The sequence below is a fragment of the Dermacentor variabilis genome, chromosome 10, assembly GCF_050947875.1.
Source record: "Dermacentor variabilis isolate Ectoservices chromosome 10, ASM5094787v1, whole genome shotgun sequence".
In the NCBI taxonomy this organism is placed as follows: domain Eukaryota; kingdom Metazoa; phylum Arthropoda; class Arachnida; order Ixodida; family Ixodidae; genus Dermacentor; species Dermacentor variabilis.
In genome coordinates this window covers 13,904,806-13,927,598 of record NC_134577.1, presented here as the reverse complement: position 1 = coordinate 13,927,598, position 22,793 = coordinate 13,904,806, and the positions used below count along the sequence as shown (strand labels likewise).

Below are 22,793 nucleotides of genomic sequence, written 5' to 3'. Positions count from 1 at the left end.
AGAGCTCGTCAAACACGTCCTCACTAATTATATACTTGCGCGTACGTTTTTATGTGTAAACGCTTGTAAATAGCGGTGGCTGTAACTAGTGGCTCTTGCTGTCTACTGCACGACCTTTTGTTCGGCTCACAGACTGTGTTTGGTCGCTGTTGCGCTGGAACATGCAGGAGAGGATGGAACAGTAGGTATACGACCTTTAACCTTGGTCTCCATGTACCTAGTGGGCGCCCCAACATGTTTCATCTTGTCATCACGAGATCGCGTGCAGTCTTTTTGTCGCGAGATTCGCATCTATAGAAGTACACGAGCTTCGTGCGTTGCGGTGTTGGTGTCAAATCTAACTGTGTGGGTGGCTTGCGCTCACAGCCCAGGAGAAATACCCGGAACTGATGACCGCCAGGCACCTGTACAAGGAGTGCTTGAACAAAGGTAAGCTCGGTTCTTCGTCATGAGTAAATGTAGCGCGCACGTCTGCACGGCCACATTAACAGGAGCTCGCATCAGCAAAACCTTTGTGCAGAATCGAGCTTGACACCAAAGCTTATCCACTGCAACCCCTTCCCCCATTCACCGGTGATTACGATACTCCCTGATGCAATATTTGAGCGCAGCTGTATACGTGTTCTCATTTCGCGATGTATTGGTTGGCGCGGACAATCTGTCTCGTGCGGCACGTTGCGAACGGAGCGAGATGTGGCGCGACTGCCTCGCTAATTGTGACGCGTGGGCGTGATTTACAGCAGACGCCGCAGACAGACATCCGCTCATGCAGCGCTTTGTTTCCATACAGGTGTTGCGCGCTACTCGGGCGCCATCTCGTAGCTATTATCGCCTCAAAGACCGCCGTGCGCGGCACTACGCTTTTCTTCTCACGCTTTCGCCATACCCTCCTCCTCCGCTTTCCGCCTCATGATTCCACTGTACTCTCCACTTGCGCTTTCCTCCTAGCACTGTCTTCGCCATCCCCGTCTTTCATCTCCCTCTGCGCGCCGCGTTCGCTCTCATCTTTTGCTGTGCTCGTTCGCTTGGTTACGAGGTAGGACGCCTACGGCGACGCTCGCCGCAGGAACGGGCGCCTAAGAGCTGCGCTCTAAAAGAAAGAAAAGGAAAGTTAGGGGAGCAGTTTTCACGCAGTTTAAATGCGTAGGGAAATTAAAGAAATTCACAGCTTGGCAGCATCCCTTCTATTCCACGAAAACGGGGCAAACAAGAACTGGAAGTAAACGCTCCAGCCCTCAGTTAACGAAACAAAGGGCATGAAATGTGCGAATTAAAACCGATGGGTCATCTCGTGTAACGGTGGAAGACACAATCGAGCAACACACTCCAAAATGAATATTAAAAAAGGGGGGCCGCTTATTTAGTAGATTCGTATTACAGGAAGAGCGCTATTTGAGCAATCCCTCTGTAAAGCAGGCATGAAAAAGCGTGTCTCACAGGGAATACGAAAACTGAATTGGCGGCTTTGAGCGCTTCCGCGCCACAGTGCCTTCGTGTCCTACGGGTGGGCTACGTATGCGGTCGAGGCTCAACTTCAGATGAACACTGATGCGCAGCCCGAAATACTGTACGAAGTGGGGGAAATATTCCGCGAGAAACTGCTGTATAGTCTTAGCGCATGTTACTCGGCGCTGATATTTCGATGCCACTGCTTCGCTAGCCATAGTTCATTCGGAGTCAAATATTCTGAACCCCAGTACTACCCTCGCGCCCGCGCTACGATGCAATCACAGTGCAGCATATGTTACCGTCCAAATGACCTCGCTCACAATGATGGATAAAGGCGCTTACACTGAGTCCCTTTCAGAACTGACACGAACCCACGTATGAAAGCTAGCACCAATGACATGCTTGATCTCTCTCGAACACATGGGTGGCCGTGGACCACAGTTCGCGAAACACCGTGTTCTGATACGCGGTCACACTTTGCGACCCGGTCACACTTGCGACCGCATATTAGAACTGTAGAACCAATGCCAGTGCGACCAACGGACTGGTTGACACTAGTATATAGTCGCATTATGCATCTGTTTTCATCCTTGTAACACAACACCGTTTTCCGGTTGGTATAAAGTCGGGATTTTCGTTCATTCACTGGCTTGTTCGCCTTAATAGTCGGCTCAATTCCTTAATTCACCGCTGCAGAGGCGATAAGCGAGCGCGGCTGGGACCCCCTGGCCGAGCTGCAGGAGTCCACCGACCTTTCTGGCTGGCCCTTCACCGACCCCGTGCAGCAGCCGCTCATCTGGCGCGCCGCGGCTCGACTGCTGCGCCGGTTCAACCTGCCCGCACTGCTCTCCGTCGGGGTGGAGAAGCACCCGCACAAGCGCGGCGCCAGCATACTCTCGGTGAGGCGCGCGCACCACTCTCACGGCACCCGTTGTGCAGCACATTTCACTCCCAGTTGTGCGTGCGTTCGCGAACGACGGCGCGGTTTCGGAAAGGCACCTCGAACGACACTACATGGAAGTACGTGCGTATTAAAACGGAGAATACGAAGGCAAGCGACACAATAACTCAAGCTAAGGTGAGTTGAACTGAAGACGCGCAGGACAAAAGAGAGACAAGACAGGAACGTCGCTGAACTAGAAATGTCCTTGTTATCTCTGTCCACCTTTTGTGCCGTGTCTTCATTTCAGCGGTTGACAAATAAAGGAAGGTTTGGCTCGAGACCAACTGAGGTTTTCCTATATTCAAGCACATGTAAAACGCTGGAATGCTTTCTTTAGCCTACTGCTGAACCGACTAAAATGACATGTGTTGCAGTTAAGAAAGAAGGCTGAACTTTATACATATCGTGGGGAGGAGAATATTTATTTAGGGCCTCATAATTTTTAGAAAGAGTTCTGAAAATCAGTAAAAATAAAATAAAAAAATAACGCAGAAACTTGTCTGGTAGAAACTCCTCTACGTAAGCGTTGTGCCACTTTCTCATCTCCACGCAGCCCAGTATGATTGTCAGCGTTATTAAACTTGATCCTGCATGTACCAACGATAGCGCCGTGGAGACACGAACCGGTGCGGACGGCGTCGCAAGAAGTATTGATGACGCATGCAAAGCATTGCAGGTGGCGGCGCCATGGGCGCTGATGACGTCCGATAATTATAATAGTTTAATAGCTATTTAGCGCCTTATCCATCCGCGTCGAGCCGTTACGAACCGTGGCCAAACGTACTCGGCTGGAGGCACCGCCGCGCGGAGCGTGCCTTGAAAGCGATCTGCGATGCCGACAGAGTGCCGACTGCTGATAGCTTCGCGCGCTGTGTTCTCGCCGCTTACTTAGCGTAGAAGAGAGACACGTGGGCCCGTATCTTGAAAGCAGTCTGCGAATGTGGCTGAGTGCAGCGTGTGCTGAGAGCTCCGCGAGCGCTGTGTTCTTGCCGCTTCGTTGGCGATGAAGCAAGTCGCAGCACCAAGGTGAATTCACTCGCTGCGGCGGGCACTGTCTTGAAAACGGTAGGCTTAGGGGATGGACGGACGGACTTATCACTGGGTAAGCATAGAAATGCTTACGCTTTTGAAATAACAGCCTAACGTTTTCAAACTCTGCACCTGAAACATAAATCTCAGTTCTGTAAACTGCACCAGTTAGAGCTTCTCATGCCGACAAACGTTTATGTGCGTGTCCATAGCTTACACTGAATTGTTACGTTGCTTTCATTCTTAAAAAAAAATCTCCACCCAAGCACTCCGTAGAGATGGCTAACAAACGAAGCTGAGACGTGGCGCCCCGGTGTTTATCACTGGGCTAATCGCGAGCGTTGATTAAACGGCGGCTTGTTAGGCTGCCGGATCCTCGGTACGCAGTTGCTGCTTACGCTCGGCTGCACGAGCCTGTTCTTCTGCCCGGGCTGCAGCATCGGCACGGCGTGGACGCGCTCGTTCCAGGTTCTGCTCGCGGCGTCGCTGATCGAAAGCTGCCTGCTCCTCAGGAGTACTAAGACGCGTGGACTACCCATTTCGGTGCCGGAGAAAAACTGGTGTGCGCGCTCTCGGCTGCGACGGAGAGCAATTACGTCAATACCGGCGCAGCCAGTCGCGCGCCCCTCTTTCTCATTTTTTTCGCGCATGCTCATGGGGTTCTTGCGTCAGAGTTTTCGGCGTGCAGGCTACAGACGGACGGACGAATCGGCTAGCCATATACATCTTCGCTATAAAAACATTTACGCCCTTTGAGACGTATCTTGTCCCAAACAATAGTCCTCATCTGTCTGCGTTTCCTTTATAACTCTGTGCTTGCTACTTCCTTGTCAATGAAAGGTACGCCATTCTGATAACGCGCACGGCGTCCTGATCTGGAAGTAGCGGGCGCGCAGCCTCATAGAAAGGAAAGGTACGCGATATTGATGAAAATTATTGTCTGTAATTTTTTTTTGAGCATACGATGGTTCTGAAACTTTTACTGTCAAATTAGTATATTTCATAGCGGTGTGTAGTACATTCATTTTGTCCGCTTTAAGTGTATCAATAGGTGCTGTTAACAAAATATTGATGCGTTTTGGCTGCTGAATTAGTGTTGTATGCTTCGTTTATTATTTTTTTATTTCAACACTTTCTTCTAATTGAGGTCCTTAAGCATATGCTCCCTGAAGTCTATCTTAAGTGCCACAAACATTAGATTCGGCGCAGTGGATGCCAGGCAAAGAGTTTCTGAGTTCCCATGTACTTAGATCGGAACTCCTTTCTGTTAAACTTGCCTTTAAAGCTTGTCTCTCTCGTTCGTCTCGCTGCCCCCCCCCCTCTCCATGAAACTTTAAATCATGATACAGCACCAACTTCTCCAATTTTCTTTCCTCTAAATATGGTCTATAAACTGATAGACTACTATCGAAAGCGAAGAGAAAAAAGCTCACTACGCACGTGGTTGCGCCTCGTTCAAGCTTTTGCACTTGGACCACATGTCGCTTTCAGAGTTCTACAACGTCTACAACGTGTGGAAATCTGAAAGGAACTTGAAACTGAGCATTCTTTGGCGACTTGAATGGTACGAGAGAAAACCACGCATGCGTGTATAGCGCGTCATCAGTGACGTCAGCTGATGGCGTGGTGTCTCACTTTCTCGGCTAAAAAGCGACCCTTTTCTGCCAAAGCCACGAGGTGCATACAAATGCTTAGGGGCGAGTAGTCCACTGCGAAGAAGCCACATCAAGCGCCTGTGTCGTGTTCTTCTTTGCCTGTCCGTTTAGCGCTGTTACTTTCCAAAACACGTATAGAGCTGCGCCCAAATTTCTTATTAGGGAAATCGTCGGCGAATTTTTGTTCTCGTTCCCACCCGATGTCGGCGACCTGCGTCGCAGATGGGCCCTCCCGAACTGCTGCTGCCCCCGCGGGTGGGCAACCGGTCGCTGAAGTGGTACTACGGCGCCGTGACGCACGCGCTCGCTCCGTTCCGCGAGCGGCTCGTCATCCCGGTGTTCGCCGTCGAGGTGTCCGCGTTCGAGAGCCGCCTGGCCAACATGCTGCGCCCGCAGCCCAGGGTGGCCGTCGAGAAGCTCGCCGATCACCCGGAGCTGACCGAGGCGAGTCCCGCTTTCCGGGCCCGTTTTCCCGGACCCGCGCCTGGACGGCCATAGCTTAAACCGTGCTATTGTGGACATTATGAAGTTCGCCATCTTGTCTGTCGGCTCTCAGGACAGCTCTGCTGGGGACGCTTAACGGAAGCGTTGAATCGATCTAGTGTGGGATATATTCATTAGAGAAACTTCGCACGTTTCTTTTTCTGCCGCGAAATGAGTTCGGCAAATCAGTTCTGCGGAAACCCATGCGTCTTTGTGGCACGAAGTTATGAGGATAATGAAATAAAAGTGGCCAAGCAGCATTTATTTCACGAAGAAATACAATGTTCAGTGCAACCTGTGAACAATCGGTGGTTGACCAATTAATTATGAGTCACGGTACGTCATAGCAGCCGCTACCACATCCATTTTCACAATGGCGTTGCCGATATTTTCGTGGGTTGGCGTTATTTTCTTTTTCGAAAACTCTTTTTCGGCAAATGTAATGCTTTGGGCAGCTTGGGTAGCACTAAGCTGACACTTTAGCTTATCTTTATATATATTTTCATTGATGATGTTTGGTGTTTAATGGCGCAGTGGGCCAGATATGACCAGAGAGCTCCATGACACGGGACGTGTTGTCAATGAATTTCTAATGTAGTAGAATATGGAGTGCTAATTGTAGGTGCTACATGGCTGTAAAACTGCCAATAAATCTGTTGTTTTAAATGGCGTAAAAATTTATATCGCCATCCAAATAATGACAGTGACTAGTGGGCGCTATGACAAGTAGAATTTCGTTGAGAATAGATGGTGCTATAAAACATATAGGTGACCGTAGCAACAGTGTTCCAAAAGGGCCCTTAAAGGCAACGGCTGATTGGCACGTGCTACATATCGCCACGGGCGATGTGCGTAATCTTAGAGCATGTGAAGCAGATGGGCCGGTCATAAAGAGTGCGCCAATCGGCTGGATTGCGAGAACGTGGCGTGAAGGTTGTAGCAAAATATATTTGCATTCAGTACGCCTCCAAAGCCCACCGTTCTCTTCCTGCAGTTTCTGAGCATTGCCCTCGAGAACATCACCCACGTGACCAAGTCCACCGAGTTCCTGGTCAAGGACGTAGAGTTTGTCAACGATCTCGTGACCGCCATCAAGGAGACGGCCCCGTGAGTCATGCCCATCGTACGCGAACCCTCGGCCGAAATAATGTAACGATTTCCTAATGCAGCCGTTTTGTTTTCCGCTTTTAACGCGGGTATCTTGGCTATGTTATCACCAAAATCAGCCTCTTTGGAGCATTCGATAAGAATGGAATGGTGCCGAAAGAATCGTTGCACTGTTCTGGTCCCGTGGCTCATGCTTAGGCTAGAGCTGTCCAAGCTCGCAATGTTCCCGACTGTGACACGGTAACTGTGCCGGAACGTCAGTTCCAGAAGCAACCCCTGCTGGTGGTGGTAGCGGCATCGATGGCGGCATTACTCGTCGCCTTGTTGCTACGTGTGGTCCGTCGTTGCAGGTATCTGGTCAAGCGACCACGTGTCTGCGAGCAGTGCCCGAGATGGGCGGACTGCAAAACTGCTTTGTCATGGCGTCAGGACGCGGCTCCGCGTTCGTGAATAGTCACATTCGCCCTGTGCTGACACTCTAACGTGCCATGAACTAGCCCCACGACTGTGAACGCAGTTTGGAAGTGCCAGCCTATGTACACGCATTATACGTATTTGCCGCTTTGCCGGGATGCTAACACACATACAGAGGCTCGAGAAGCTAGCGATTTGTGGAGAAACTGCTTTTAAAACGTTTAGCTTTCTTTGGAAAATTACCGCGAATTTTTTGTGAATGTCTTACCGTTTTCATGGGCCGATCTCGAAGATAGTGATGACCAATACAGCGGTAAAAACCGCACGTTGCCACGCGGTATCACCATCCAGTGGCAGCACCACTAGCAGTGGTACCGATGGGAGCGTTCTCGCATTCTCTCGCGGCAGCTACCGTTTTGAAATGACGTCATTGAGGGGCGCTGCACCGCTGGTCGAAGACGCTGCGCCGCTGGCGCCTGCGACCGGAGGCGGTCGCAGACGTTGCACAGGGTTCCCAAGTGATCGTTGGTGAAGTGGCGCTGGGAGCACCGGTTGGTTCCCGCGTACGGACAAGGTGCCGCCGCGGTAAGACGAGCGCCACCTGTTACACTTGTGGTGCGACACAGTACCACAAATAGCCACCTCCCAAAGCTTGCTAAACACATTCTTGGATAAGACTGGGTTGCTTCTTCATATTTATTTATTTATTTATTTATTATGAAGGGTACGTCGAGTTAGCCTCGACGTAACCTTCATAGGTCTGTCTTTTTCTCGCGTCGTCCTCAAAGGATTTATAATAGTTCAGCAGATCTAGACGTTGCTAACAGCGTGGCTGCTTCCGTCTAAATGACAAAAGCATCTGGTCGGGCTATATTTGGTGGATCTTTCGTTATAGCACGTCAGCTATAGTCTTTGACGACTAGACTACCTAGTACGGAGGTTGCAGGGAGGCCCATCTCATTGTTCGCGTCTGCACTGTACCCGTCGCGTGATCTCGCAGGCACATCGTGCTCAACTACTTGGGATTCCGGGAAGTGGTGGTGGCGTCGCCTTTCCTGCCTTCCAAGCTGCAGGCCCTGAGCGCGCTGGGCAGGTCGCCGGCGCTGCGCAAAGAGATCTGCCTGAGCGCGGTCGCCGAGTCGCTCCCGGTCATGACCCTCTACGCCGGGTTCAACGCCTTCAGGCAGGGTCTGCACGACTTCAAGGTCCGTGCCGCGCGCACGCTTCATTTACTTCATTAGGCTCGCGTTGGGGCTGGTTGAAATAACGTTTGTTGGGGAGACAAGTATTTACGGGTCACATGGTAGGAGCGCGAACACGGACGGGAAAGTGCATCTAAAGTCTGGTTTATTTTATGAAATCGCCAAGTAAACAAGTCCTTTAGGACCGCTTTCTCGTTCATTTTCGTGTTCCTATCGTACGTTAAAACTTTTCACCGCTGTTTTCCAATGACTGCTTTTGCCGACTTTATCACTCTTGAGTGATATCACCTGGAACCGTATGCTGAATTCCCGCCCCTGCACTGCTCAGTAGCGCTGGCTGAACCCCCGGAAGCGAAGAAGCTCGTCCAGCTGCGATGGTAATTGCGAGACGGTGGATCCGCGGTCACAACACGTGACCTAAACGTAAATTATTCAATCTTAGGTACTGAATAGTAGTGAATTAATCAGCTAATACGTGATTATTATTACACGTTTTATCGCACGTCCGTCACTAGCGATGCGTCGCCGAAAAGGACGACGTCGTCACAGCAATGTCATAAAAAATTGGCATTACATATTGTTACAGGTTCTGGTATTACAGTATTGTAGCAATTTGACATTAGACGTTTCAATTTGTGTTATAGAAATAACTAACTTTCTTTGGGGAGATTCATAGCTTCTGCTGATACCAGATTTGCTGTAATGTTGCTGTAAATGCCGTACGTGCTGGAATGGTGTCCAAACTTGTCCTTGTTTTAGGAGCGTCTATGGGCCATAGTATATGCCGAAAGCCAGCTTAGGTCGTGGTTATATAGAATAACTTCTAAATTTGGCCTAAGAGAGTACATTTTTATTCACTATTGGCCTTTTTTCTTTTTTTTTTGCCTAATCGAGTTACAATAACGGATGACGTCAGAATAGGAATGACTAGTTATCCGCGGCGAGTCTGACTTAGAGGGCTGTATATCTCTTCTTTGACCAGGCTGCAAACGTCACCGGAGCCACAAAAGACGCTGTCTCGTCCTTAGTGAAGAAAATAAGCTGGATGGATGACGCGACGAAGACGAAGGTCTCAAAGAAGGTAAGGAACAAGATGTTAGACCCAAGGAACTCTGAACAGGGCTGAAACTGTGTGATGTTTTCCTTCCCGCTGCTTTGTACTCTAGATGCTGAGTAGCCACTTAAGAACCTTCCATCCTGGCTGGATATCTGACAAGTTCAAGGTTTTCGCCCAACACGAAAACGTGAGTGCGTTGGTTGATAACAAGTTTGTGCGCTGTTCTTGACAATTATAACTGTCTCTATAAAGCTGCGCTGGTATGAAACACCGGTTTTTCGAAAATCGCTGGAAATAGTTATTGAGACGGAATAACAATTACGTCCTCGTGAAAATGAGCGCTTATTATTACCTAAATGAACTGGCAGATGAGTGACTGGCTAGTTTCTATAGGTCCTTTCAATTTAGCTGAATTCATACGGGAGCCATATCATTTGCGAAGATTTTAATTGGAAATGAAAAACTGAAGTTAACGTAAGCTATTCCGAGCGTTCACTTAAAATTGTCACTGTTCGTGTTGGGACATGAACATAGGAGCGTGGCGGCGGACATCCGAAAATTCGAATACGATTCGAATTTTCCTTTTCTGTACTTTTTCTGTTCGACTCTTACTTGATTCGAGGATTCGCTGTTCTAGATTGTTGGATATTTATTTTCTGTTTCAATATTTATTTTTGTTCGAACAATAACAGCTGCGACAGTGGCAACACCTATTGGAGACCCAGGTTTTGATGAAGACCGATTGTCGACGAAGTATTCCCAATGAGTCTGCCGCAGAAAAGCCGCGGTTCTTGCGTAGAGGCACTGGCTCCTGAGCAAACACATTGGGGTGATCATTTCTAATCAATAATTCAGTAATCGATAATATGCCTCGTTTTTAGGTAGCACTGTATTATTTGGCCAGTGTCACCATGTTTGATCCCATTTAAAGGGACACTAAAATGAGAAATGATTTCTTCTGTATAAGTAAATTACCGTTCTACAACACCAAAAACACCGCTCTTACAACGATAAGACGTTTGGTAAGCCAGAAAAAGCGCAAGAACGAAATACGGGTGGCGACGCCTACTTAAGTTCCCGCAACCTGGGGGCTGTGACGTCTTGGATTTTGATGGCATCTTCTATAGCCTACTAACTATATATAGCGGTACAGATTGACTACATTGTGTTCTAAAAGAACCAAATAATAAACAGGCCAAGTTTCGGGAACCTTTATTCAGCCAATGTGGCCCAAATGCTAAAACATACTTTGGAATCCCTGACGTCACGCTGACGTACCGGCGCTGGGGTTTCGGCGCGAAATTCAAATACTGATACTTGGACCTTCATTTTCTCATCAAATAGTCAAACTATATTTTTGAAATGGCTACCGGCAGGCTTCTCAAACAATGCTTCATTAGTCTAAACTGATTTATTGTTTCGCTTTAGAGTCGCTTTAAGATGTGTGTAGGTGTAGTAATCAAACGCGAGACTCTACGTGCAGCTGATGGCGTGCTGCTCGTCTGTCTCATTGCGTTAATTTTCCCGGTGCACCACATAAATGAATACGGTCGCTCCTCATTCAGGAGCTTCTCGGTTGACTGGGCGCCCATAATTGCGAATGGCATTACATGGATTCGTCGAATGATTGAGATTAATTTTTTTTCCCTTAACCAAAGGGACTGCACGCGCGCTTTACATTTCATTTTGTTTAGAAACGAGAATTTCGTGTTCGATTCGATATCCGTAGTTCGTTTCTATCGAATATTCGTATCCCGTTCGATTCGAAAATTTCACTATTCGAAGATTCGAAGAGGCAAATGCGGCATGGCTGAGGTTATTATATATAGGAGCCGAGACGTCATCTTATGACGGTTCAACGTGGTCGTTCTTTTTGCCAGATATGTGGTTGGTAGTTTGGCTCTATATACGTGTATAGTATCGATATGTCCTCCTTTCAACGGTATTTGCACTGCCGTTTGCACAGCTAAATTAGGCTTCAGGAAGGCATCCATCATCCTGTCAAAGAAGAAAAAAAGGAAGAGATATTTCTGTGTACAAATTTATCTCTAGTTTGCATGTGTGAAGTGTGTGAATGTCCTAATGTGCGCAGCGGCACTGTTTTATTTTTCCGTTACCACCGCGCAGAAACTGCTGCGTCTGTGTCTTTGTGCAATTGAAGAACGGTTGAGGTTCGGCATTTGCCATACGTATCTCGCTGTGTTCCGTCTATATTTGCACCGTTAAACCATGTTCCATAATACGATTTTATTTGTTCTGTATTTAGTCTTACTTCGCAATTGCTTGACTGGAATTCATGTCCCAATGCCGTGTCTGTCCCCGATGACGATGTAGCCCAGTTCATAATGTTCAGTTTTCTTTTCTTTTTTTCAGAGCTGTTACTGATATCCCAAACGTGTGAACTCGTAGAATGTCACCTGTATGGCGCCAGTACAATGTTTGAAAATGAAACTATAGCTGTGTAAAAAACCTCTTTCTGTTATCTTCGCCGCTACGTTTCCCCCATTAGGCGACGCCCTGATAAATATCGTACGAGAATGTTGTTTTGCCCTAGTGCGTGACCTTGCAATCCACTGCGTTGTATGCAAGAGCGAACGCGTGCACTGGATGGCGATGCGCTAATAAAGACCATGGGCCCTTGTAACGTAAAACTATTCCAATACGATTTTATTCCATTCTCATGACGTCCAATTTGCGCAACCGCCGACGCAAGCGTCGAGCGGTAACCCCCCACAGTTGTCTGAACAGACCAATGAAACGCTCTCCTCGTTCATAGGAGGTCACTTTTGTTTGCTTGAAAAGCGAATAGCATTGCCTACACTGAGCGGCTTGCCTTATCTAATTGGCTGACAAGAGGCGAGGAGCACGCTCAAGTGTAGAGGGATTCGATGGGGCCGAGCAACTGCACTCAGGATCGATAACTGGATTAAGAGGGTCGTGCCCGGCGTCTGTGATTGGTCTGCTTTCCCTTACTTAGCTTGTGCTGGCTGGTCGAAAATCGCGGCAGCATGCAACGGAAGCTTAAGTATGACGCTGAAACGGATCCTCAGCGAAGAAGAGTTGGCAGAACGAGGTCGTAAACGTGCCGAAAGTGCTTGAAAACGTTATACGGCCACGCAAAAAAGTTTTATTATACGCAAATAAACCCATGCTCTCCGGCAGGTGCGAGTCGCCAGTGCCTGAGCGATCGGCGGCAGCCATCTTCTATTCCTTTGGGAACGGGGCAGCCTGCGGCTATTCAGAAGAAAATTCAATTTTGTTCGGCATATTAATGCATCTTTCAAGCGTACACGTCACTTAGACGCGGTGAGTTTTTGCAGTTTTGTGACGTCGCGTGACAAGAAGGTGAAGTGGGTGCATCTCGAGAACTTGTGGCCAATAGCCGAGGGCTAATGGCAAAAAGTGGTCGAATCAGAAATAACTACTTTTCTTTTGTTCGGTCAAAGCATGCATTTTCAGTGTGTACACGTCATATCAGATGGGGAGCTATCACGGTTTGCGTGACGTCGCGTGGCAGACAGGTGAAGTGGGGGTGGTCCAAAAAAGTTTTTGACCAATCGCGGTGGGCTGATTGCAGAATTGGAATAAAAAGGTTTGCAATAGTTTTACGTTATAGTGCCCCATTTTTTTCACTGGTATTTGTCATCGTGTCATCGTTTCAACACATATCTATCTAAACTTCTTAGTGTTTCCCGCATTCTTGAGCCAGTTGGCTCAATAGGCCACGTTTACAGTAAACGCTCTTATCACGCTGATGATTCTCAATTTGGAGGCGTTTCGAATGCGGCCGTGCCTCCACTTAGAGAAACGCCGACGTGATTAAAGGCACAATTTGTAGCGGTGATTACGATTCACGGAGTGCACTGATAGCTTGTTGGATCCACCGGACATTGCGCTTTGCGGTACCCTAAAGAGGGGGGGGGGGCGACTTTGGCGCTCAGCAAATGGCGTCCGTTTTCCTTCGATCAGGTACCGATGGTGACCGAAAACGAGGGTCTCCGTTCGTACGCGACCATTCGGAAGGCGCTCTTCGAGAACACGTTGAAAACAGAAGCAGCCCACATCGACGAAAGGTAAGGCCGGGCCACCATGGCAACGGTGTTCATAGCAGACATTAGCATATACCTACGAGGGACTGGCAAAGAAGCAGGCGCAAGAACAATAAGAGGAGGGCGAGGGGTGGAGGAAATATTAGTCATATAATAAAATATTGCAGCTAGAGCGTTAGTACATTAATATTTAGTCCAAAATGAAGAAATAAGAACATGTTCTTGAGCAGTTAGTCTATTGTAGGAAAAACAGGAGCAATTTAATCCTAAATTCATGATCTACATCATTGTCTAACTGTTATTTTGTTAGGATAACTTTCTTTAACATGGTCTCGTAGTACTGCAATTTGTGTTCTGTAAAAACTGAAGCCACCTCTATGAAACCTCACCATTATATTAATGGTAGTGCGAACTGTTTTGCACTAGACAGTGGCGGCGCACAATTCCTGGAGTTACAAAACGGCATCTTGTTCAATTTACATCTGTTTATATCTGCTTATCTGTTTTAACCCTTAGCATAAATTTGTGTAGCTGAAATATAGGTGATGCAGTAAGGTTGTGCAGGTTCAGGATAAATGCGGAACAGAGCATTTCCTTCGTCGAGTTGATGGTTCACAAAGCTTCCTTGACTTCCAGGTGGCTGGGTACCATCCTTGACCCGGAGTGTTCCGCTGACGCCCAAGGAACAAACATCTGTGAGTTCACGTACAGACTCTTCGTTACTCATCTTAGCAAACGAGGTTATAAATTCTGGTCTGCTAATGACGTGCCGAAAGTGAAGCCGCACCGCCACCATCTTAGGAGGGACATGATTGCTCATTAGCTTGCAGTGAAGAAAAAGGAGCTAATTGATCTCATTCAATACGCATTTAAAATGGTTAATTTTGCCATGCCGATACTTTCCCGTTGTGTATGTTTGTATTAACGGTTTCAGGATGAAGCCGGAACGTCTTGACAAATTTTATGAGAAATCATGTCGATACTCAGCCCAAAGTATACTTTCACCGGGAAAAACCAGCTGTTTTCTAATTAGCTTAGCACTTGTTACGTTAACAAAGCTAAATTACTTGATTGGTGAGTGTACTCCAGCCGGCTGTGCTGTATTTCAGAGGTGAAGTAGCGGCAAGTGCAGGCTTCACCTCTGGTGATAAAAAGCTGCGGTAGCTTCCACTAAAAAAAAAAATTGTTTAACCTCTTTAATTTTTATATCTAACGTACGACAATGTTTTGCTTTCGCAGACGCTCCGGTGACCTTCTGGAACGTCTCGTATCCGTCTCACGACAACTTCCTGTGCGTACCTTTACATTGGGCAGCGTAGTTTGTGACGATTTACCTGCTGTATTTCTTCAGTGCAACTAAGGTGTTAAATTCCTTTCCATGTTGTAGCATGATGCACATGCCGGACACTCTGCCCAAGATCTCTCGTTGCTTTGTGGCTCAGCTTCTGCGAGAAGGTATGGGCATGCTCTGATTGAATGGTTTATCTAGCTAATTCACCTGAAATTCACCTGAAAGGAGCATTGAAAAAGAAAAGTTGAATCATATTAGATCGGTATATAAATTTTCAGAACCTTTTTTCATTTCACTGTTGCAAAAAGAGATGAAAACCAAGCTTACCTTCCAATTTCGCGCCCTATATTGAGGTATCAGTGACGTCAGTCTGACTCCACGGATTTCGTGGCATTTTATTGCGATACCAATTATATGGACACCACAAGCGCATTTCTGCTGTCGCCGTCGCCGTGATGTTCTCCATAATGTCCGTCGCCGTGATGTTCTGCATAAAGTCCAAGGGCGATAAAATCGTCGCCGCGCGCCGTATGTTGCATGTGCGAGTGACAGCGTGTGAGGGTGAGCCGGCAATCGCGGCTCAATCTCGCGCACGCAAGAGAGGAAAGCGGAGAGGAAGCGCCAAGTCTTCGGTCGCGCTCAAGGTCCCGAGGGGGAGGGTGGGGAGGGTAGGGAGGAGGGGCCGCTTTCGGCTCTGGACGGCCCGGGCGGTCGCGCGCGCCCGCCCTGGCCGCTGTAATTTGAACGCCTTCTGCCACGTGGACAGGGTCCGCCACGCGCTGCGTTTTCGCGGCGTGGTTCGGGGTTGGAAGCGAGACGCAGCACGAAGGTCGATTCGCTCGCTGCTGCAGCCGCGCTTCCTCACTCCAGCGCTTTTACAGCGAGTTTTCGCGGTCATTGAGTGAGATGTGTTTGTTTGCCTGTGTGCGCGTGACACCATGCTTGTTAATTTAGCTAGTATGCCGATGTTTACGCGTTTATACGGCCGATAAAACGACTATCCTTACTTGGTATAGCTGTGTATGCGAATTTGCTATCGCAATCGATGCTACGCCTTTCAGGAGAAACCACAACTTTTTGAACATCTGAGCCATCTATTTGTTAAGAAAGCGTCGACAGAAGTTGTGTGTCGAGTTCCTGTTTACGTTATTTATTTATTTATTTATTTATTTATTTATTTATTTATTTATTTATTTATTAGGTAAGCTGGCGGCTTTGGCAGAATCGTTACACTGCATGGTTGTTATTTGCTCCGGTGAAAGAAGTAATGGGACAAGGAGAACGCAGTAAAGTGGCAGGCAGGGAGGGGATAGCAGACAGGTAAGAGGAGGCAGCCATTTGCAAATATGGAATAGAGCGACGCCGACAGCCATTGCTGGACGACTGAAAAAAAGTACAGTGAATCTTGTACACGGGAGTTAACCGTGCTTTCTGCAAATGAACGAAGCAGAGCGCGCGTGCTGCTGTCGCATTCCCCTCAGTGTGACGTAATGTCGAGGCGCAGTCCATGCGTTTTTGAACTATTCTTTTACACGGCACTCCTGCTCTCCCACGCCGACAGGGGCTGGCGACCATGCGAGTCCTTACTCGCAGCCCACGTGGTCTGACGCCACCAAGAAACACTTCAAGAACGTGCGCCAGTGTTTCACCAAGCAGCTCTCCAAGACCGCCAGCCAGAACGCCTCGGAGACGGTATCCTATCGCTGTCGTAATAATCGTCCACAGTGACGCGTCTTGCTAACTGGTTTCGCGGTGTAATGGCACATTCGACTGGTTATTTCGTAGTGGTCTCTGAGTGCTTCCAAGATATGTTTATCTATTTACAGATACTGCAGGCATGTTTTTTTATTTTTTTAAGACATGGCAGGAGCTGGTGCATAGGAAATATCACGTACAAGGTTAAGTAACTGAAATAAGTGCCACAACGAAATAGCACCAAGAGCAACTTTTACGCAGAGTGTAGGCATCGGGCTACTATTGTCAAAGTATACGTTTATTAAAAATTCAAGTTACAGGGTTAAATAACTGAAAGAAAAATTAAAGCAACAAAACAGAAACACAGCGATACTCGCACATAAATATGGCTAGCTATAGATCTTTACGAACGCATCATTTGATGAGGTGCATAGTGCGCCGTCGAGGCTGTTCAGTCGCTCCGTAGCTTGGAGGTAAAATAAAATGAATATTTAAAATAAACCAGGAGGGATATAAACAGTACAGTGTCCAAGGAGTTAATACGTCGCGCATGACAGGCAAGTGATAGGCGCTTGAATTTGATGACGTATTTTGTTTCTTTTGCAACACGCAGGAGCTCCTTTCAGTGGTAGCAGACGCCGCTGCAATCAGCCCAAGCTTCAAGGTACTTCAGTGCGAGCACTTCCGCGAGCGAAAGGGAGGGGGGGGGGGGGGGGTGACTACACCACTGGAAAAAATTTCCGATATTTTGTCACGTAGCTAACTCGTCGATCCTAGAATTCTGTGGTCCAGTGCGCACTTCGCAGTGCGGCTATGACACAGCAGGCCAGAGTCCATATTTGTAAACGTATCTTACGTTATAGAATTGTTCGTAAGAGCAAATTCCAGCCAATCCCGAAGGCCGTCGGCCAGTGGCAAAGCGCGCTGTCGGACGTTGATCGTTGTGAATTCGACCCCAGAATTCTAGGCCTGATGGCTCAATTGGTCAACCCACAGGAAAAAAAAATTTAATTCCTTTGCCGTTTCCATGCTCCGAAAATAATTGTGGTTTGGAGTACGTTTTATAAGGCCCCAATGTTCTCTTGCGACAGATCTACAAGCACTTTGTCAACCAGAAGAACATCGATGGCAAGAGCTTCGAGAAAACCTTCAACATGAATATCGACCAGTTCTTCTTCGTTTCCTACGCATCGGTGAGTGACGCCGGAGTTGCGTTGCGCGCGCTCGTGAGATGCAGCTGCGATCAAAGGCGCTGCGAGGGAAGAGATGGGTGCAATGAGCTGAAGGAAACTGTGGCCTCCGAGATCACAATGACAAGGTGCTCCTCTGCGACCTCGGAGGCCACGAGAAAAACCTGCACCGCTTCTCCTCACCACCGCACCCTTTTAGGTAAATGACGTCGACAGATCAGCGCGTCTTTCGCTCACATTACTTGACTTTGTGGCGCGAACACACAACCTGCTAATGCGTGAGACAAAGGAAAAAAAAAACTGAGTGCGCGCGTGTGTGGGGGGGGGGGGGCGAAAGGGCAGCGGGAGCCCAAAAATAAATTGACGAGACTTTGACGTCTCCAGTAAGGTTAAAAGAACCAGATAAGTCGTACATATGCGGCTACAGTGCGCATTAAATGACGGCATTAGCTGTTTGAAGGAACTAACGGAGAAATATCAAAACTATTGTTCGCGTAATGGCATGGTGGCATTGTGACATGCCATTAATATAATAATTGGACTGCAAGAACTTCGCTATTGGTCGTGCCATGGCATGCCAGTATCAGCAGCATGTTGCAGATGCGTAGTGGTCACGAAATCTGCGAAGTGATCATTTTTAAGTTTTACGAAATTTCGAAAAATCGTCTGCGGTAGATGGCATATTTCTTGTCCTTGAGCTAGATTATTCGAAGGGACGGACATTACTAGCTCGAGAAATCTAAACACATATTCAAGTAATCAACATAAAATTATAGCCGGCTAGCGTATCCACTTAAAATGTATCTCCATTGTGACGCCAGTTTCGATGTATTTCCCAGAGTGTGGCACGAAATACATGGACATTCCAGTTACCTTTGTGCTTCAACGCATAAACGAGTGTATTGTTAAAGTGGGACAACAGTGCATTTTTACGGCGAGTTTGATGGTGCATATGTCCAAACTGGTGCGATTCCAAAAATTCATTCTAAGTGGATACCTCGTGCAACCTCACCGGCTACAAATCGTAAATTGCAATCTGTTCCGTAAGACACCTAATTGAGACATCAAACAGTAAATATTTGTTATTTAGTTTATTATGTGTTTCGATTTATCGTGCATCCTTTTGTCTCACTAACCCACCTCAAGGACTTGATTTAAGTCTTCTTTAAATACTTCAAAAATCACACTATAAAATGATTACCCCGTATAGCATTCTTGTTTAGTGTCAAAAACGCCATACATATTTGATGTCGATGCAATTCATCAGAAGTATCATTCCCTGTGAACTTTTCATCTCAGTTCAATCTGTTCTCTTAGGACAGGGCGTATTGATGTCTGCATCACGGACAACACAAGTTTGGTTAAATGTATTCCAATTTTGCCGCTATGTGGCGCAAATATTAGTTCAATTAAATATAATTCAACGATCTCATTTCTTTCTTCAGAGCTACTGCGGGAGCTCTCCGCCTGCGAAGCCTTCCCAGCATAGCGAGGTGACCAACCGTGACAGGCACGTATTAAGTTTAATGCTCAGCGCAGTCCCTTTCAGCGAGGCATACGTGCGTGTTTTTAAACAGTAATCACTCACGAACGACGAGGAATTACCTAAAAGCTTTTAGCCGAACTTTTGAATGGATTCTCTCTATATCTTAATTTTATGTCATAGTTCACCTAGCAGAAAATGCGGTGCCAGCGTGTGCGTGTGTGTGCGGGTTTTCGCAATTATATATAAACGAGCACGAGAATCACGGGAAGCTCGGTTATGCCGACTCGTCTTGGCTTTTGGCATTGTCTTCACGGATGCCCTTTTAATGAAACGAGATTTGGGGAATATATGTATTGAAACAATCTATGTTAGGCACAAAGTAAAGCAAGGCGAAGTTGCAAGGTTTACTCGTAAAGTGTGTTACTCTCGCTGCTCCATCATGCCCCCATGTATTAGCGGCTAAAATAATTATTTTAGGTCAAGTGTCGCTTTTCTCCCGCAGTACGTGTGCTTTCTCTGTCACGCGTCTTCTAACGCTGAAGTCGCTTTGAGCAGTGCACGACCAGCTGGCTCTAACAGTCAGTTAGCGTGTTTGCCTACTTTGCGTTTTTGTGTGTAACGGTGTTGTCCAAAGACGTAGACCGGCGATGTAGCGTGGATAACGGCAAAAACAACGGCAGGCAACGAGAAACGTTGTTCTTGCTTGCCTTGCGTCCTTTCAAACGAGCTTCCCTTCGCCGGCGCACAGGGTGAACAGCGCGCTGAAGAACAGCCCCGAGTTCCACGCCGCCTTCCGGTGCCCTTCGACACGCGCCATGAGCCCCGCACGTCGCTGCCAGCTGTGGCACGCGCCGTGAACGCCACGAGCGCCTCTTTCGTCCGCATCCGAACCGCCCACAGACGCACGAGAAAAAACAAAACCTGGATTCGACGCGAAATCTCCGAAGAAGTTTTGTTTTCTGTACTCTGGGACCCCATTGTGCCTGGACATCAACAAAAAGTGCCGTGTCGACAAACTGTTCTGTTACATAAATTTTTTTTTTTGAGATGCCGGCCGCAGCCTTGTCTCTCAAACGACTTATTCTTTGTTGTGTTGCTGCAAATTTTGCTGCGTGTTCGTCACGTAGGAGGCCTAGGAAATCGTAGTGCAATGAAACAAGTTAGCATTAACTTGTGTCGTTGCACATGAAGCGTGAGAACTGTTCCACTCGAGTGACATAAGAAAATACGAGTCATTGGATGCGATAGCATTTAATGACCCTGCATTTTCCTTATAACCGCATATGCGCAGGCCGCTAAGATGCGCTTATGAGGCGCGCCGTAGTGGGGACTTCGGATTACCTTGGACCACCTGGGGTTCTTTAACGTGCGCCCATGAATGCACGGTACATGGGCGTTTTTGCATTTCGCCTCATATCGAAAATCTCGCCCCGCTTCCACGGCCGGGATTCGATCCCGCGTCCGCTGGCTTAGCAGCGCAACGCCTAAGTCACGACACCACCACAGCGAGTAAGAAACAAATCATTGAATGCGCTGCACAGGATGAACATTGCACTTCGGTATATGGCTCTGCATTTTTCTTATAACCACACGTGCACCGGACAAGTAAATATTTTTAAACAAGACGTTCTGGCAAGACGAACAAAAGTGGTTTCGAGGGAGGGCACGTCGCCATTCTCTTGACCTACAAAGGACACGAGCCACTGTTCCCAAAGACAACACAGATATGGGGATCCTTAATGGGGTTAAAATAGCTTCCCAAGGCAACGTGCGGGCTACACGAGAGGAGCTGTAGCGGAGGGCATCGGAAAACGTTGACCGCCTGTGATTTTTTAACGCGCACCCGTTGCATCAGCGTTCCTGCATCTTGCTCTGCATCGGTGCGCAGCCGCCGTGGCGCGAAATCGATCATGCGAACCCCGTGCTCATCCGTTTAGCGAAGAGCACGAGGCCTAGCTGGCCGTTAATGGTCGCCTGCATGCTCTTCTGCAAGGTATGGGACGGCGGTAAAGGAGGAGCATAAAAGAAAATACATTAACGATGGTATTGTTCTTGTGATCGCGTCGACGAAATATGGCAGGAGGAAAGTTATCTAAAACACTAGGTGATGGTCACGTTTTTCTTTCTTTTTTTTGTGCAAAGCGAGTAATTACTGCGACATCGCTGCGTGTATAACAATGGTCGCTCGCACTACGATAGCAGTAGCTCACCTGGACGATTCGCCATCATGCTATCAGATATATCATTATTGTCGCCACCACTACCACTATCGAGAAAGACCGTATTATCGTTAAAACCAACAGCGCAATTGTTTTTGTATATACCGGGCGTATATAGCGCTATTCTATTCCTTGAGCTGGTCTGCTCGAAGGGGCGGAAATTACCTGTACAAAAAATGCAAATGCATAATCGATTAATTAACATTTACTAATTACGTTTTTAACAGATCATCATGTAACACATACTGTAATTTACAAATTCTAGCCGGGGAGTTCGCAAGGTGGATCCACTTGGAACGAATTATCGAGATGGCGCCAGTTTCGAGGTGTTGATTCCCGAACTTTGCGGAGAAATGCATGGGCGTTCGGGAGACCTTGTTATCCAGCCCCGCCCTACTCTCACTCTCAGCTCGCACTGACGGACAAGGGCCAGGAGCTGCTGGGAACATATGGGTCCCGTAACTAGGGAACCACCCCGTCTGGTGCCTGCGTGCACTACCTATTTAATTCGGGCCCAATAAATGTTGATTCGTCATCATCATTCCGGTTACTTTTATGCTTCAACGCATAAAACGAAGTTTTGTTAAAAAAGTGTGCGGAACGACAGTGCATTTTTACCGCATGTCTGACGGTGCATATCTCGTAAATGGCGTCATCACGCAACCCTTTTCAAGTGGATATGCCTTGCAGCTCACCCGCTAGAATTTACAAATTGTAAGTTTTTTAGTCGGATATGCATTTCATATTTCTTGCAAGTAATGTCCGCCTCTTCAAGTAGACCGGCTCATAGATTAGAATTGTGCCATCTGCCACAGTCAATTAAAAAAAAAAAGATGTTTGAAAGTGTTCGCTGAAACACGCTGAAGTAATCAAACTATGCGTGCCCACCCAGGATCCGATCCTCGGTCAGCGACGTGCCAAGTTGTCTTGTCGTCCGGGTTGCCGTCGTCAGAGTTGTGGTCGTGCTGTCCCAACACCTCCTATAGTATATAGGAGGTGTTGGCTCATGTCTTTGGTGCCAAGCCGGCTGTTTCCACTGTTTCTTAAGGCTAGCCTTTAAGTGACCATAATTACACGTCGTTTTTTTTTTTTTTTACTTGAAGCTTTCTTTTTTGCCTCTGAGGGCGCGACAATGGTTAATGGTGGTGATGATCCTCTGTATACCCACCGCGGGGGATCGGTGAAGAACTGGGCAGTTTGGAAAAAAATAATTAAAGAAAGGTTTAGGAGAAAAAAAAATAGGAGATGTATTCTGCTCGGTGTTCTAATTAATTATTATAATCTCACTGCGTTTCATTCTACATCTTCCTCTCTCTCTTCATCCTCATTGCTACGTGTTTACTACAGTCGACGAGGCTGTGGGCGCGTCATCCGCGGCTGCTGCTACCTCCGTAACTCAAATAAGCTTGGACTTATTTAGACTCCAACATTGCGTTGAGTCGTTTGTCTCTTTTTTTATCTGTGTACATTTAAGCCACTTCTCATCGTAAGCTTTGCAGAAAAGGGTGAGGTACTTGAAGTTAT

At 47.4% G+C, this 22,793-nt stretch overlaps 1 protein-coding gene across 2 annotated transcripts in view; it reads left to right on the top strand.

Annotated features, from left to right (window-relative positions):
• Window positions 1-20,098, top strand: part of LOC142559959 (uncharacterized) — a 38,568-nt gene extending 18,470 nt beyond the window's left edge. Inside the window, exons 8-23 of one of the 2 annotated variants that reach the window (XM_075671673.1) lie at window positions 367-429; window positions 2,146-2,348; window positions 5,299-5,520; window positions 6,554-6,666; window positions 8,081-8,285; window positions 9,265-9,363; window positions 9,449-9,526; window positions 13,309-13,412; window positions 14,025-14,083; window positions 14,628-14,679; window positions 14,776-14,843; window positions 16,241-16,371; window positions 16,988-17,038; window positions 17,466-17,567; window positions 19,010-19,074; window positions 19,799-20,098. In XM_075671673.1, the coding sequence (XP_075527788.1) occupies window positions 367-429; window positions 2,146-2,348; window positions 5,299-5,520; window positions 6,554-6,666; window positions 8,081-8,285; window positions 9,265-9,363; window positions 9,449-9,526; window positions 13,309-13,412; window positions 14,025-14,083; window positions 14,628-14,679; window positions 14,776-14,843; window positions 16,241-16,371; window positions 16,988-17,038; window positions 17,466-17,567; window positions 19,010-19,074; window positions 19,799-19,907 (1,724 nt within the window). In that variant the 3' untranslated portion in view covers window positions 19,908-20,098. Of the gene's footprint in view, window positions 1-366; window positions 430-2,145; window positions 2,349-5,298; window positions 5,521-6,553; window positions 6,667-8,080; window positions 8,286-9,264; window positions 9,364-9,448; window positions 9,527-13,308; window positions 13,413-14,024; window positions 14,084-14,627; window positions 14,680-14,775; window positions 14,844-16,240; window positions 16,372-16,987; window positions 17,039-17,465; window positions 17,568-19,009; window positions 19,075-19,798 lie in introns of those variants that run through there. The other variant, XR_012823266.1, reaches the window with a different exon arrangement.
• The last annotated feature ends 2,695 nt before the right edge of the window (window positions 20,099-22,793 follow it).